The sequence below is a fragment of the Trachurus japonicus genome, chromosome 5, assembly GCF_045865225.1.
Source record: "Trachurus japonicus isolate A0001 chromosome 5, Traja_1.0".
NCBI lineage: Eukaryota > Metazoa > Chordata > Actinopteri > Carangiformes > Carangidae > Trachurus > Trachurus japonicus.
In genome coordinates, this window is record NC_140911.1 from 4,630,393 (window position 1) to 4,645,348 (window position 14,956).

Genomic DNA, 14,956 nt, shown 5'->3' on the forward strand with positions numbered 1-14,956 from the left:
ACACAACACAGTGTTTGTTGTTGTAGTTAGTTGTTGCATTGATTGAACCGGTCTGTGTGTGTTTGTGGGTCAGAGTTTGATGATTCAAAGGCAGATAGCGGTAAAAAGGTCCACATCCATTCTCAGTGATCATCAATATGGGTAGATAAAGTTCATCAAAGACCGACTGGACCTGGAGGAATGATCAGATGGGGTGTGGTCTTCTGAAGGAGCTTTAAGTCAGAGTGGAGACAGAAACCAGTCATTGTGTATCTGGTCAGTGAACTCAGAGATGAGGCAGGTGCACCGAGCCGCGAGGTGTCGGCGGCCCCGGCGGCCTCTCGTCGTTTTCCTGTCTCATAATGATGATGATGATGAACTCTTCCTCCAACAGTTCCAGAAGGAGCGCTTCAAGATCGACATGCCGCACCGCTTCAAGACCAACAACTACATGAGCCCGACCTTCTGCGACCACTGTGGCAGTTTGCTGTGGGGCCTCGTCAAGCAGGGCCTCAAGTGTGAAGGTACGATGTGACTGACTGACTGACAGCTGGCCGCAGTGTGTGTGTGTGTGTGTGTGTGTGTGTGTGTGTGTGTGGGGGTGTGTTCGTGTGTGTGTGTGTGTGTGTGTGTGTGTGTGTGTGTTGTTAGTGTGGCTTCGTCCGTTTTCCGCAAGTACTCACTAAGCTATAGAGCCAAAGCATGTACGTAGCTCAGTGGTTCTCAAAATGGGGTCTTCTTGAGAAGGTTCAAGGGCCGGGGTCCCTAACATTTTCTCAAAATTTTACAATTTTTTTCTAGAATCTTTTAACTATTTTTTTTGAGAAATTCTACCACTTTTTTTTACCATGTTTTTTCTAAAGTGAAAAAAATCACGGCTCATCCGTAGTCAGGATTCTTCTGTGAGGTGCTGGAGCTGAATTTAGACACTCGACAAACAAAATCAGCAATCGCACACTCGACGCTCAACCATGTTTTTTCTAGAATTTCTAAAAACTTTTTCTTTGACAAATTTTACCACTTTTTTTTTAGAAAAAAAAATCGAGACATTTTTTATAGTTTGTTAAAACTTTTTATTGAGAAATTTTACAACTTTTTTCGAGAATAAAAAAAAAATTGAGAAATTGTACCACTTTTTTCAAGAATTTTTTAAAACTTTTTCTTTGAAAAATTTAACAATTTTTTTCTAGATTAAAAAAAAAAACTTTTCTTAAGAATTTTTGCCAGTTTTTTCTCGATTTTTTAAAAACTTTCTTTTATTTTTCTAGAATTCTTTGTAACTTTTTTGGAGAAATGTTACCACTTTTTTCTTTTTTTCCCAAAATGTATTATTCAAGAGGGTGGAGCCTGCACTGGAAGCAGCACCACGCTGAAGGTCTGCAGTCAGACCCCTCTCAAAATGTTTCCAAAAATACACACCATTGGCCCTAATTTGAACTGCATTGACTAAGGAAGTAATGCTATTAACTCTCAGAACAAATATTTGTGTACTTCTGGTATTTGTTTCAAATTTTGGTTCAATTGGGGTCCGTGGTGTGATTTGTGTCAATTTAGGGGTCATTGATGTAAAAAAGTTTCAGAACCACTGATATACAGTAGCTGACGCATGCTTTAAAAAAAAAAACTCCAATGTCCGTGTTCTTCGTTCAAAAGGTCTTAACCAATAAGAAAACTGCAGTCTTTATTAATATTAAATAAACACTCTGCAACAAACTATAGAAACGGCTTATTACCGTAAAACACAAATCAAATCAAATATCACAAAATCTAAATTATTTATCACTTTGTTCATCATGTGCTAATGGCTGTAACATGTGTGTTTGTCTTTAACAGTCTTGTTTTATTATTTTTTGCAGATTGTGCCATGAACGTCCATCACAAGTGTCAGGACAAAGTGGCGAATCTGTGCGGGATCAACCAGAAGCTTCTAGCTGAAGCTCTGACACAAGTCAGCCAGGTGAGTTCACTGACACTCAGGTCACATCTTAAATCAAACGTCTGTACGTTTTTTTTTAATTGTGAGGTAAAAAAAAAACACAGAGAATCTGAATCCACATAATGAGCTAATTAAATCACAATATGGCTCTTTGATCTGATTACATCATCTCTTACTAAACCATTAGTGTAATGAGAGAGAACAACTGAAGCCTGACGACACGACAACAACAACAACAATTACTGAAAGACATTTAAATATCATTAACGGGTCTATTTCTGCACAAACATTCATCAATGAATTCATTGATATTAATGTAATTAGGAGGCTCAGTCTAATGAACTCTGTTGTCGCACAAATGTGACACAAATAAAAAACACAAGTAGTTTTAATGCAGTGAGTTGGAGAGGTGTGCAGGTGAGGGTGAGGGGCTTATGAAGTGACCTCACCCTGACTTGTGCAATTTAATTAATAATGTGCATCACATTTTATTTATTAACTAAGTTTATTTGATGTGGACAAAGCTAAATACACATATTTTGCCAGATTTAGAGAGAATTGTCATCTGTGGCCTCTGGATGATAGGCAGCAACACTTAACAACATGGGAGCTGAAAAGGAAAAGGACAGTAATAAATGAATGAAATGCATTAACAAAGAAATAAATAAATATAAAAGAAAGAAAAGAGAAAACAGAAGTCTGTAGTCTGTAGATTGACCTACTAACCTCTGACCTTATCATCAGAGGTTAGTAGGCCAACACTGTTAACTCTGCCAGTTTAATCATAAGCCACAAATGCAGCTACTGTATCATCGACGACTCCATCAGGTCCATGTTTTTGAAATTGTTGTGGACTATCTGTCAGTTATTACTTTGGTTATTAGTTTTTTTTTGTAGCCTATAAATTAGTTGAGTTAGTTGTGGACTATCTCAGTTATTACTTTGGTTATTAGTTTTTTTTTTGTAGCCTATAAATTAGTTGAGTTAGTTATAAGTTGATATTCAAACAAATAATCTGTATAAATATCACAACCACAGACATATTCAGCTGAAAGTCACCATATACCACAGCTTATTGAAAGGTAAACACCAGCTGTAACTATGGTTAGATAACTCTGCGGCTACGGGAGATGACATTAGCCTGGTCATCTTATAACATTACAAACCATTGTATTATCTTAGATAATACCTAAGATAATACAATGGTTTTCGTAATATTTATATCTCTATTAACAAAGAAAATACTGCATTCTGGGTAACCCTTGCTCCCAAGGGTGGTGTCGGAGAATCTCAATATTGAGGGCTATACAATAACAAAAACCATTTGTTCATAATAACAAAAAAACCCAGAAATTTTTTTTTTTTTTTTTACAATAATTTTTTCTGACAGTCATAACTATTCTACTCAACAGTCTTCGGAAGGTTGTTTTCTGTTGCCATGTAAAACAAATGCAAAACAAAAAACTAGGGATGTCACGATTATACATTTTCCTGGTACGATTATTGTCAGAGTAATAATCACGGTACTACGATTATCACCATTATTCTGCATTAATTAATTTCACAACACTATGAATGTGTAAAATCAAATATAGTCAAAATATAATTACATTACTCATTGTTTACACAAAATATTTCATGTATCTATTAATATATGACCAATTCTTAATCTCCAGGGGAAATGTTTGAAATATTCAGGTCATAAATTGTCATCTATACCAAATGTTTGCGTTTATTTTAATCGTTTTTTGTTTTGTTTCGCTTTTTTTTTAATTAAAAATGACACGCTAACATTTAAATTCCTACCAATTCAATGTTAAGTCAGGTAATGTATCTGTGCATTTACCTTTTTTTTTGCCGATAAGGTTCCAACATAATCTTTTTGGGAAAGTAACGGTATTTAGGAATCTTTACGATTAATTAATTGTGGCGTTTAATACCACGATTAATTGCGAAAACAAGTAATCGTGACATCCCTACAAAAAACTGTTTATTACAGAGCGATGGCTGCATGGGATTCTCTGCCGAGGTTTTTGATGCTAGTAGGTAGCGCAGCTTCTTTTAGATAAAATGAAATCCTTTTCTGTCTGATTAGTGAGTAGTTGAAACCTTTAGGGCCAGATCTACTAAGATCCCAGATAGCGGGCGCTAAATTGTTTGTGCCCGCTAAAATATTGCGTGTTTGGTTAATGCACGCAAAACAGGTGATCTACTAAGAGTAACCCGCTAAATGACAACACGTGCAAACCGCAGTATTCAAATGAGGGTTTTGCGCATGGTAATCGTTTCCGCCATGGAGAGAGTGGACAGAGAGCTGGATGGACGAAGGGACAGAATGACATTTGATCCGATGCATACAATGACAGCATGTGTGTTCATCTCTCTCGCGCTCTGTTTAGATAAATAAACACAAATCGCTACAGGGCCCAACTCGTCATATAGTGACGAACAGGCAGCAGCTGCAGAGGAGTGGAGTGGAGGACAGGACAGACGTGCCCCGTGCGTAACGGCGCGTAAAAGATTTTTAACACGGCTGAAAAACTGTTAGAGAATGACCCAGACGTGAAATGCAGAGATGTAAGATCACGGGGCTCTGACAGGTATCAAACCAATAAACACATACGTTTTCACAAAGTTGTATCAGTTAGTACATGGTTTTCACACGTGGTGAATAAAGACGCAAAAACAGCCACCGCAATCTCTTCCTGGTTTGGTGAATCACATTGCACGCACTAAATAAATCGATTTGCATCTACTCCTCCCAGTATTTTGCGCGTTCTGGCTGAAACGCCCATATTTACATATTCATCAAGGCAAACACGCTAAATGGATCGCACGTGCTATTCTGCCCGTTTGAGAGACGCAATCCTTGATGCGCCCGGTTAGTAGATCAGGTTCCACATGTGTTTGCGCGTGCAATCACGTTTGCACACGTTTTAATACACGCAAACCCTTAGTAAATCCGGCCCATCAATTTCATCACAACGACTTGTAATGACACCAAAGTTATCTGGGTGAGGAAATGATCGGATTTTATGCTAGAAATAAGGTCCAGATTGTAAAAAACAGAAATTACCCTTTACCATCCTGAGAATCGGGACAGCACAAGCACTTCGCGGGAGTGTGCATTTTTGAGATTGAGGGTTAAGACAGGAATTGGAATTCACCCCAAGATCATTTCATGCTAAATGAAGTCTGGTTTAGAGTGAACTGTGTATGACACAACAAAGAAAAAAAGAAAAAAGGGCCTGAGGACTGAAACGTTGTATAATAAAGTTTTTGCAAGTGAGTTGACAGTGTGCGGGAGAACCTTTTTTCTTTGTTGTTTCCTACTTTCCTACTCCCACGCACCTGGCTTTTTAAGATTTTTTAGGTGTGCATCAGCCTTTACACCTGAACTCTGTATGACAGAAATAAAATCCTCCTCTCTCTGATTTGTTGAGTCGTTGAAACCTTTAGTTGTGAGTCTGTGACATTAAACCAGTTGTAAACCAGACTGACACATCTGTCCGGAGGATCACACGACTCATTTCACTGTTCCCTCACTGAGCTGCTGTCGGTGTCACATTGGTAATTAACAAAGGACTGTCAAAATAAAGTGTAAACCACCAGACTGGGTGTCATTTAAAGATGAAGCTCTTAATCCCGACAGCAGCCGTGTGTGTGTCGATGACTAGTTCAGGTGACACCCGAACCTGACGGGAACCTGAGCCTCCTCTTCCCGTCGTGCTGTGTTTAAGGACTCGGGACGCGCTACAACTCCTCTTCTCTTCCTCCCTTTTGTTCAGACGTCGGCTTTTCAAAAACAAAAAAATCTGTGTAGTTTTTTAAGGAGGACGACAGACGATCATCACAAATCAGACCTCAGATAGATGGGAACAGGCTGCTGGGAAACTGTTTGTGTGGCTGTTTCCTGCTTATTTTTCCTCTTTCTGTCTTTCTTCCATCAGAAGTCGTCCACCCGCCGCTCGGACCCGAACCTGCCCGGTCTGCCCGACATCGGGATCTACGATGAAGTCAGCAAACTGGCCGGACTCGACGTCAACGGTCAGTCGCTGTTTAGTTTAGTTTGTTTTTCTCTGTGTGTGAGTGTGAGTGGTTGAAAGCATGAAGTTTCATGAATGAGTGTTTATGTTTTTCAGACGGGTCTCCCTACGGTCACCTGTGGGAGGGGTCCAGTCCGCGGCCGACGTCTCGTATCACTCATCTGACCCGCATCAACGTGGACAACTTCGTCCTACACAAGGTGTTGGGAAAAGGAAGCTTCGGAAAGGTACAAACACACACACACACAGACACACACAGTTATTGAGTATGGAGTTAAAGGGATAGTAGGTTCGTTACCTTTAATTGTCGGTGCAAGCTATTTTTAGAACGGCGGAGCAGAGCCGTGAGCTGCTCAGAGCTACGCTACGGAGGCTCATTATGGGATTTCTTGGTTTCCCTCATCAAACTCATCAAATACACAATTCAACATCTCCACAACGCTCTGGTGGACAAGTTGTGAGCTGCACATTCACCACGCTATGAGATAATAACACAACGTTACCACACAGAGTTGTTTTAGAGGGAAATTCATGCAAAACCGCTGATGCGCGTTCCCGTCGGGGGCAGTTTTTTAGCAAGCAGTCTCTACCTCTAAGTACCTCTAGTATTTACCTCTAAAACAACTCTGCTATTTTCACATTTAAAAAGGTCTTTGTCTTCATACAGAGACAATATGAGTTTTGCTTGTAGCCACAGCACCTAAAAAACCCACTGTAACCTATTTTCATACATTCATTTCATTCATCTGAAACACATAGAAACCAATGAGCATGAACTCATTCTCACCTGATCAGCACAATTCACTATTAACTCATCGTTGTGTCAGTGACAGAAACATCATCACAACATCCTGTATCAGTGTCGACTCATAGAAACTGAGTCGTCTCTTCATCTGATGTAAAAACAGATTCACATAGAAAACTGAAAGTCAGAGTTTCACCGACACTGAAACTTTCTGCAGCAACAAAGAAACAAGAACCTGAAACATCTGCAACATGTGAAACATGAAACACTGCTGACTGCTCAACCATTATAACATCTGTATGATGCTTCCTCCTCCTTCTCAACTCAACTCAAACTCTAAAGTACTTTATTATTCCGTTGAGGAAGGACATCAAAAGTGCAGGTGCAAAACAACGATCCACACATACAGTACATACATAACACAGCCATACCCAACACAATAATAATACACATTCCTACAACCACACATAAGTACAAGTACTCGCAGCAAAGGTTAAAAACAAAGGACACATACAAGGATAAAAATGAGTTAAAAACAGGTTCATTAAAAAGGAAAAAGTTCTGGTGGGAGTTAAGTGTTTAGAAGTGGGATTGAGGTGGGGATGAAGCTGGATGATGATGCTCTCTTTGTCCGGAGTGGGAGTGACCTGTATCTGCGTGCTGATGGTAGTAGGCTGTAGTTGCTGTGTAGTGTGTGTGTGTGTTGTGTCTGTGGCGATCTGTGTGCCTTTTTTCTTGACCTGAGTGTTGTAGATGTTGATGAGTGGCTCCTGTTCCTGACCGATGGTTTTATTGCTGAGTTTGACTATTGTGTTCAGACAGTTTGGGTGGGTGATGCTGAGTGAACCAAACCAGGCTGTGATGTTGGATGTGAGGATGGATTCCATGAAACATTTATAGAAAGCAGAGAGTATTGTTTGATGAACCTGAAGTTTGCGAAGAAAAAAGAGACGTTGCTGACATTTAGAAAAAAGATGTTCACTGTGTAGTTGAAATATGAGTTTGTAGTCCATTATTGTACCGAGGTATTTACTATATGATTCCACCCTTTCTATTATTTCAGTGTTAACAGAGAGTGTGGGAGTGAAGTGTCCGTGGCGGAAGTCAATGACCATTTCTTTGTTTTTTCTCCTTCCTCTCCTCTCCTCTCCTCTCCTCTCCTCTCCTCTCCTCTCCTCTCCTCTCCTCTCCTCTCCTCTCCTCTCCTCCCCCTTCCTACTCCTCCTCTCCTCCCCTTCCTACTCCCCCCCCCCTCAGGTCCTGCTGGCGGAGCTGAAGGGTCGAGGCGAGTACTTTGCGGTGAAGGCTCTGAAGAAGGACGTGGTTCTGATGGACGACGACGTGGAGTGTACGATGGTGGAGAAGAGAGTTCTGGCTCTGGCCTGGGACAACCCGTTCCTCACCCACCTCTACTCCACCTTCCAGACCAAGGTACTGTCCTGTCATCGCATAGTCGTTTCTTTTTTTTTCTGCTCTTGTTGTTTTCCGGCAGTATAGATGCTTTCTTTTTTTTTTGGTAATTCAAGTTTTTCTTTTATCTCTGGTGTTTGACAGTAGAACATTTTACATTGTGAGACATCTTATGCACATTACATGTAGCATCAGTGGCATACTGTAGCAGAACAAGAATAAAATAAAATAAAAGTACTATGTAAATGATGTATACTGTAGGGGACATATTGATGCATTTCCATAGCTGGAGAGCATATACATACATACAACAGATAGATACATACAACATGTTGGATACACTCAGGAAAAGGTATTCAAGCTGTAGGGTGGTATAGATGCTTTCTAAAAAAAATAGTTTTTTTTTTTAAATTGCTGTCTTCAAGTTTCAAGTTTCAATACTTTATTGCCATGTCAACAACTTGTTGATTGGAATTTGTTTCAGTGGGCTTCACACACTGACATAAAAACACAACATACACCCAATACAGTACATGATAAAAGCAGAGTAAAGTGCACAAGTAATAAATAAATAATCAGTAAATCAATAGATAAATATAAATATGGCACATTAAAACAATACCCTGTCCCTCTAAATGGACTATGGTATTTTAAAATAATATTTCTGAGGTGTTGAGGAGTCTGACAGTTTGTGGGTATGTGCTGTTCTGGAGTCGGGTTGTTCTGGATTTTATGCTCCTCAGTCTTTTTTGTGAGGGCAGGAAGTTAAAAAGGCAGTTAGCTGGGTGGGAGAGGTCTTTTAAAATCTTAACGCCTTTCTTCTGCAGTCTGGCCTCATAGATCTCAGATGTGGATGGAACCTCACATCCAATGATTTTAGATGCAGTGCGTACCACCTTGTTTAGCTGCCTCTTTTCCTCCGCAGACACATTCCCAAACCAAACAGTGATACCAAACGTGAGAACACTCTCAACAGCTGCCGTGTAAAACTGGAGCAATCCTTTGCTAGACACACCACACTTTTTCAGTTGTTTTAAAAAGAACAGTCTCTGGTGTGTCTTGATCGTCAATGCATATTTATCACACTTTTTTTTTTTTTTTACCAGGCCTACTGCTACTCTCCTTTTACTGACTTACTCTTTCTTTTTTCCATCCATCTCGCGTTTTCAGTAACGTTGGGGTTTAACAATGCCGCTTATTTCGGGGCTTTCTCTTAGCGTGACATGATCCTGCTTTGAGTCTGACCAATCAGCACAGAGTAAATCTCAAGTTGTCTTGTTGTTGACACTGACGTGAGCCTGGTCTGCAGGAGCATCTGTTCTTTGTGATGGAGTATCTGAACGGAGGAGACCTGATGTTTCATATCCAGGAGAAAGGACGGTTTGAACTCTTCAGAGCCACGTGAGTCTCACAACAACACACACACACACAACCTGAGGCCTGTACCACGAAGCAGGATCACCGTCTTAGCGAGGTAACTTCAGGGTTAAAGGAGAATTCCAGCCATTTTTGACCCCTAAATCGTTGTCCTGATGGTCACCCAGTATTGTCTGGAGCAAAAAACACGACTAAAATTGATGCAGACAAACCAGAGTTACCATGGCTACCCGGCGCTATAGGGATAGCCACAACGCTAACCCATGGGGGCAATTCTTTCAACCACAACAAACACTCAAATATCTCTGGTACATGACTGGAATCCTTAGAGACACCACTGAACTCATATAGTGTAGAGTAGAAACAGTAGAAACTTTGTGTTTCTGCATGTAGCCACTCACCTCAGATAGCCCAACTCTGAAACATCCCAGAAAGACATTACTATCCCATCACAGAGAGAAACTAACACTTTGTCCTTGTTGTGGTGATTTCTTTACTAAAATAAACAGTGGAGCAGAGCAGTGGGAATGTCCAGAATATCTCCTGTTCAGGACAACGTGTGCCCTTATTTTGAAATCCCTGTACTGGGGGTTACTGTTACCAAGGAGACGGAAATAAAAGTAGCGGCGCTCCGGACAGAGTTCTGTCAGGACCACTATGTCAAAATAATATTTACTTGCACAGTTTAATTTGGCGGTATGGTACTGTTCTGGGACCCCCTGCTCTTCCACGCGCTTGCGTGGAAAGCCTGAGGCAGGAAGAGCACCTTCCTGCCCTTCACGAGCCATCATGAACGGCATAAGCAGGGAGCGCAGCAGCAAAGAAAACCCAGACAGAGCAGAGCAACCAACAAGATACAATGACAGGAGGAGCTGGGGCGGAGGTGGGTTGCAAAAAAGCCGGCAGAGGAAGCAGCAGCAGCAGCAAGGGAGGTGACGTCGGGCTACAGCAGTTTAAACAGCGCGCCCTGAATGCAGTTCCCCAATAGGGGAGTCAGCTGAGCCATCAGCTGACCTGCACAGGTGAAGACAGTTACGCTGTGCTGATTAAGAGCTTGACGTCATGGCCTGCCAGAACTAACGCTACGCTTAATTTCTGTCAGGACCACTATGTCAAAATAATATTTACTTGCACAGTTTAATTTGGCGGTATGGTACTGTTCTGGGACCTGCTCTTCCACGCGCTTGCGTGGAAAGCCTGAGGCAGGAAGAGCACCTTCCTGCCCTTCACGAGCCATCATGAACGGCATAAGCAGGGAGCGCAGCAGCAAAGAAAACCCCCAAAACAACCACACCGGCAAATCCTGGAACCTCTGCTAAGAGATGCCAGGAGGCTATCTAGGATGGAATTAATTTTTTCCTATAAAATTTAATAGGGAATAAGCCACACGCTACCTCTTAACAATAATAATTACAATAATAACCATTATTAATAATAATAATAATAATAACAATAATAATATTGAATCAATTATTTACAATGAGAGGCTCATGGCTTTTTGTGCATCTAGAATGGCTCTATTGACAGGCGCAGTAAGGCAAGGCAATTTTATTTGTATAGCCCGTTTTTACAAACAGTTTGTCTCAAAGGCTTTACATGGCATCGTAACAACATCCTCTGTCCTTAGACCCTCACATCGACTGAGGAAAAACTCCATGGAAAACCCTTTTAACAGGGAAAAATCGGAGAAACCTCAGGGTGAGCAACAGAGGAGGGATCATCACCCAGGACGGACAGACGTGCAATAGATGTTGTTACGGACAAGAAAACAGGGAGCAAAGAAAACCCCCCAAAACGACCACGCCAGCAAATCCCTGACCCTCTAGCAACAAGAGATGTCAGGAGGCTATTTAAGTTGGAAACAAATGTAGCCCATTTAAAAGGAAATAGACGAGCCCCCCAAAACCCGCAAAAGGAGCTGCCTGAGTGAATAATTCAATGCCAAATATGATTCTGTATTATCGCTATGGAGGTTGAAACCCAGAGCAAATTAAGAATAAAGCAAACCGTTCCTTGTGTGACGCTCCGACCGCTTGGCAGCATCGCTGGCAAACAGAAACTCCACAGCCCCGGAATCAGCCGTCGCCGGTCAATGGAACAGCTGTGTGACGCCGCCCCCACCTGCCAGGTGAGAGCCCCGACGGAGAGAAGGAGCCCCCCTCCCCCGTCGTCGCAGACGGCGTCCTCCGTTCCAGAGCTTCGCTGAAGCCCCATGACACGACACCGCGCCAGCCGCCGCGGGTCCGCATCGAGGACGGGGGCGACGACATCGGGAGCAGCAGGGCGAGCACGAACACAACCAGCGATCCTTCCCTCATGCGGGAGCCCGTCTTGCAAAAAAGCCGGCAGAGGAAGCAGCAGCAGCAAGGGAGGTGACGTCGGGCTGGAGCAGTTTAAATAGCGCGCCCTGAATGCAGTTCCCCAATAGGGGAGTCAGCTGAGCCATCAGCTGACCTGCACAGGTGAAGACAGTTACGCTGTGCTGATTAGAGCTTGACGTCATGGCCTGCCAGAACTAACGCTACGCTTAATTTGTGGTGATTGTCTCCAGTTTATGAAACATTATGAAAACACATGTGTCTATCACAACAACGGATTTTTGTCTTATAGAGACACGCGTTGATACGGGACAGGCTTTTATTTAATTTAGAACAAACCATATTCTCCGGAAAGATGGAAAATATAATAAACTGGTTCTGTTGTTCCTGTTTAAAAGAGTCAGAACAGAAGAATTCGATCCAGAGCAGAATTCATTCACACGTTTAATCAGCACCGATTAAACTTCTTCTAAATAAACGTAAACATTAACTCAACTCAACTTTATTTATATAGCACTTTAAAACAACTGTAGTTGAAAACAAAGTGCTAGTGTACATAGAGACATAAAGCAATTAAAGGCAATAAAATAAATAAAACAGATAGTAGAATAGTTGTTTCATTGTTTTTAAAAAGCAATTAGAAACAATAAATAAAAGCAAACCATAAAACACTAAAACAAAAGCAGAGTCTCACATAGAGTTGAAAGCCAGGGAGTAAAAATGGGTTTTAAGACTAGTTTTTAAAGATGGACAGTGATGTGCAACGATAGCTCGCTCCATAATTTAATAACTCGGGTCGGTTGGACCACGGGCTTCTTCTTCTTTTCTATAAGATGTTCGCTCACTTCGCTTCTCTCTGACGCGTCGGTGCTCATGGTTGTGATTGGTCTGCTGCCTTGAACCCGCCCTCTATACAGATTTATCATGTGGGAAAACCTAATAATTTGGTGTTGCAGCTACAAACTACTAACGAAAGGCATGGCTATGCAACAAGGCATGCATTGAGTGCTCATTTCACCCTGCCTCTACCAAGAACTGAGGCACTTAGGAGAACGGTAATGTACAGAGCAGTGACATATTGGAATAGGCTCCCACCATATATGACCAACATTGAAAATAAATGGAGATTCAAAAATAAAATAAAAGAGGCCATTATTAGTAAAGAACTTACATTTTTTTAAGGTTTTGAAAAGTCAAAGTTGGTTTGTATTTGTAAAATATTTTTTATTCTTATTATTTTGTTTTATTTTGTTGTTTGTCATTTATCTAATTCTGTAAATTATTGTATTATGTTTTGATTGTCACATATGAGTGTCTGGACCGCAGGAAGAATAGTCCTTACCAAGGTGAGGACTAATGGGGATCCGTAATAAAACTAAAACTAAAACTATACATGCGTGTTCACTGATTCACAATAAGACAAACCTGGAGTTGAGTTACCGAGGTGATAACCAGCGTCGCGGTGCCGCTGATCCACAGTGACAGTGTTGTGGATCAGTTCAGCTGGAGGAACCCCGGCTAGGCTGAGCTCGCCTCGAGGTTCAGGCCTCTGCTACTGAGTGTGCACATGTTTATGTAGCTGCACACACACACACACACACACACACACACACACAGTCACCATGATAAATGTGTTCGCTGCTGTTTCCTTGTAAGGAGTGAAGCTCCGACTGCTCTTTGTCAGTTACTTACTACAGACCATAATAACTCTGAGGGAATCCCTGCAGGAGCAAACACTCTGGTGTCCATGGAGACGACCACCAGGAGCGAGCTCTTAGAAAGTCTGTTTCTTTAGACGCACAAAACCTGTAAGAAGGAAATAAACACAAACTGACACTGAAATGAAATCCGTCACCTCCTCCTGCAGCCGTTCTTTAACCCTTGTATACGATGTCGGGGTTTTATTTTACTTTCTATCTATCTCCAGAACGGCGAATGATAGCGACGTAATTCTTTTTTTTATTGAGAGCAGGACACTTCAGGCTTTACAAAGAGTCCACTGGTGAGTCTGTAGCTCAACCAGAGGCTGAGTCGTCCTGCCTCAAACATCCGTGTCCAGCAGGAGACAGGAAGAGAGTTCATATACATCCAGACGGTTGATGCTCTGTTGCCTTGTATGATCGCCATTTTTGTAAAATCAGCCATAAATGCAGTAAAATAATGCGCAGATTTAACATTTATGCATTTTAAGTGCAGGAAACAAGACAATTAAGCCTGAGCACCAGTGGAAATGTCAGACCTGTGATGTGTCTCTGCCTCATACATTGCAGACATGTTTTCATGCCAGGCCAGTGGGGTATTATTGTAAATAATGTAAATAATATATTTTGTGTCATAGTTAGAGCCTTTATTCTTTCCCCCCTAATCCACAACACCTCACAGAACAGTTATATAGTGTCCAAAAAGAAGTTTATAATAATTTTCTCTGTGAAATCTGTTTTTGTTTTATATTTTCCTTTCTTTTTCTGATCATGTATCTTCATCTACATTCATATGGATACAGGATACTACAGGATGGATATTGTGAAAGCCCAGGTTGGCCTGAAAAAAAGGATGTCAGTTAGTTGATTGTGCATCACAGGGCTGAGGTTTTACAAGGATTAATACACAAGGAGACCAGGAGAGAGGAATACAGAAGAACATGCTATTGACTCTGAAGGGTTTTATTATGTTGTTGACAGATCCTGAAGGACACAGATTCAGAGCAGAAACTGAGCTCAGTTCAACATTCAAGACGTTCATTAGATGTTAAAAACCATGCAGTGAAGTTCTTACTTGCATGCCTCCCTTCACATTAGAAAAAGATCGATAAATTGGATGAATAAAAGAGACTAAGAAGACATTGAACTGTGTGTTTGGAGTTGGATCAGGAGTTTAAAACAGTGTGAACGCAGCATGCTGAGGTTTTATGGTGTCATCGGTCCTGATGACCACATTTGGTTTGACTTGAAGAACATGAGAACAAGTAAACATAGAGGAGGTTTAATATCATGTCCAGTTGTGAATGGATTTAACACACTCTCCCTGAGTTACTTGGTTTGGTTTGGTTTGGTTTGGTTTGGTTTGGTTTGGTTTGGTTTGGTTTGGTTTGGTTTGGTTTGGTTCTGGTCTGTGCCACGTTTTCTTGATTTCCAGGAATCTCAGT

The 14,956-nt window shown here is 41.3% G+C and overlaps 1 protein-coding gene across 2 annotated transcripts in view; it reads left to right on the plus strand.

Moving 5' to 3' along the window:
* The window catches only part of prkcda (protein kinase C, delta a), a 39,198-nt gene that overhangs the window by 14,978 nt on the left and 9,264 nt on the right, over positions 1 to 14,956 (plus strand). The window contains exons 8-13 of one of the 2 annotated variants that reach the window (XM_085775719.1): positions 374 to 503; positions 1,836 to 1,936; positions 5,866 to 5,962; positions 6,058 to 6,188; positions 7,964 to 8,137; positions 9,426 to 9,517. In XM_085775719.1, coding sequence (XP_085631845.1) covers positions 374 to 503; positions 1,836 to 1,936; positions 5,866 to 5,962; positions 6,058 to 6,188; positions 7,964 to 8,137; positions 9,426 to 9,517 — 725 coding nt within the window. The remainder of the gene's footprint in view (positions 1 to 373; positions 504 to 1,835; positions 1,937 to 5,865; positions 5,963 to 6,057; positions 6,189 to 7,963; positions 8,138 to 9,425; positions 9,518 to 14,956) is intronic. The other variant, XM_085775720.1, reaches the window with a different exon arrangement.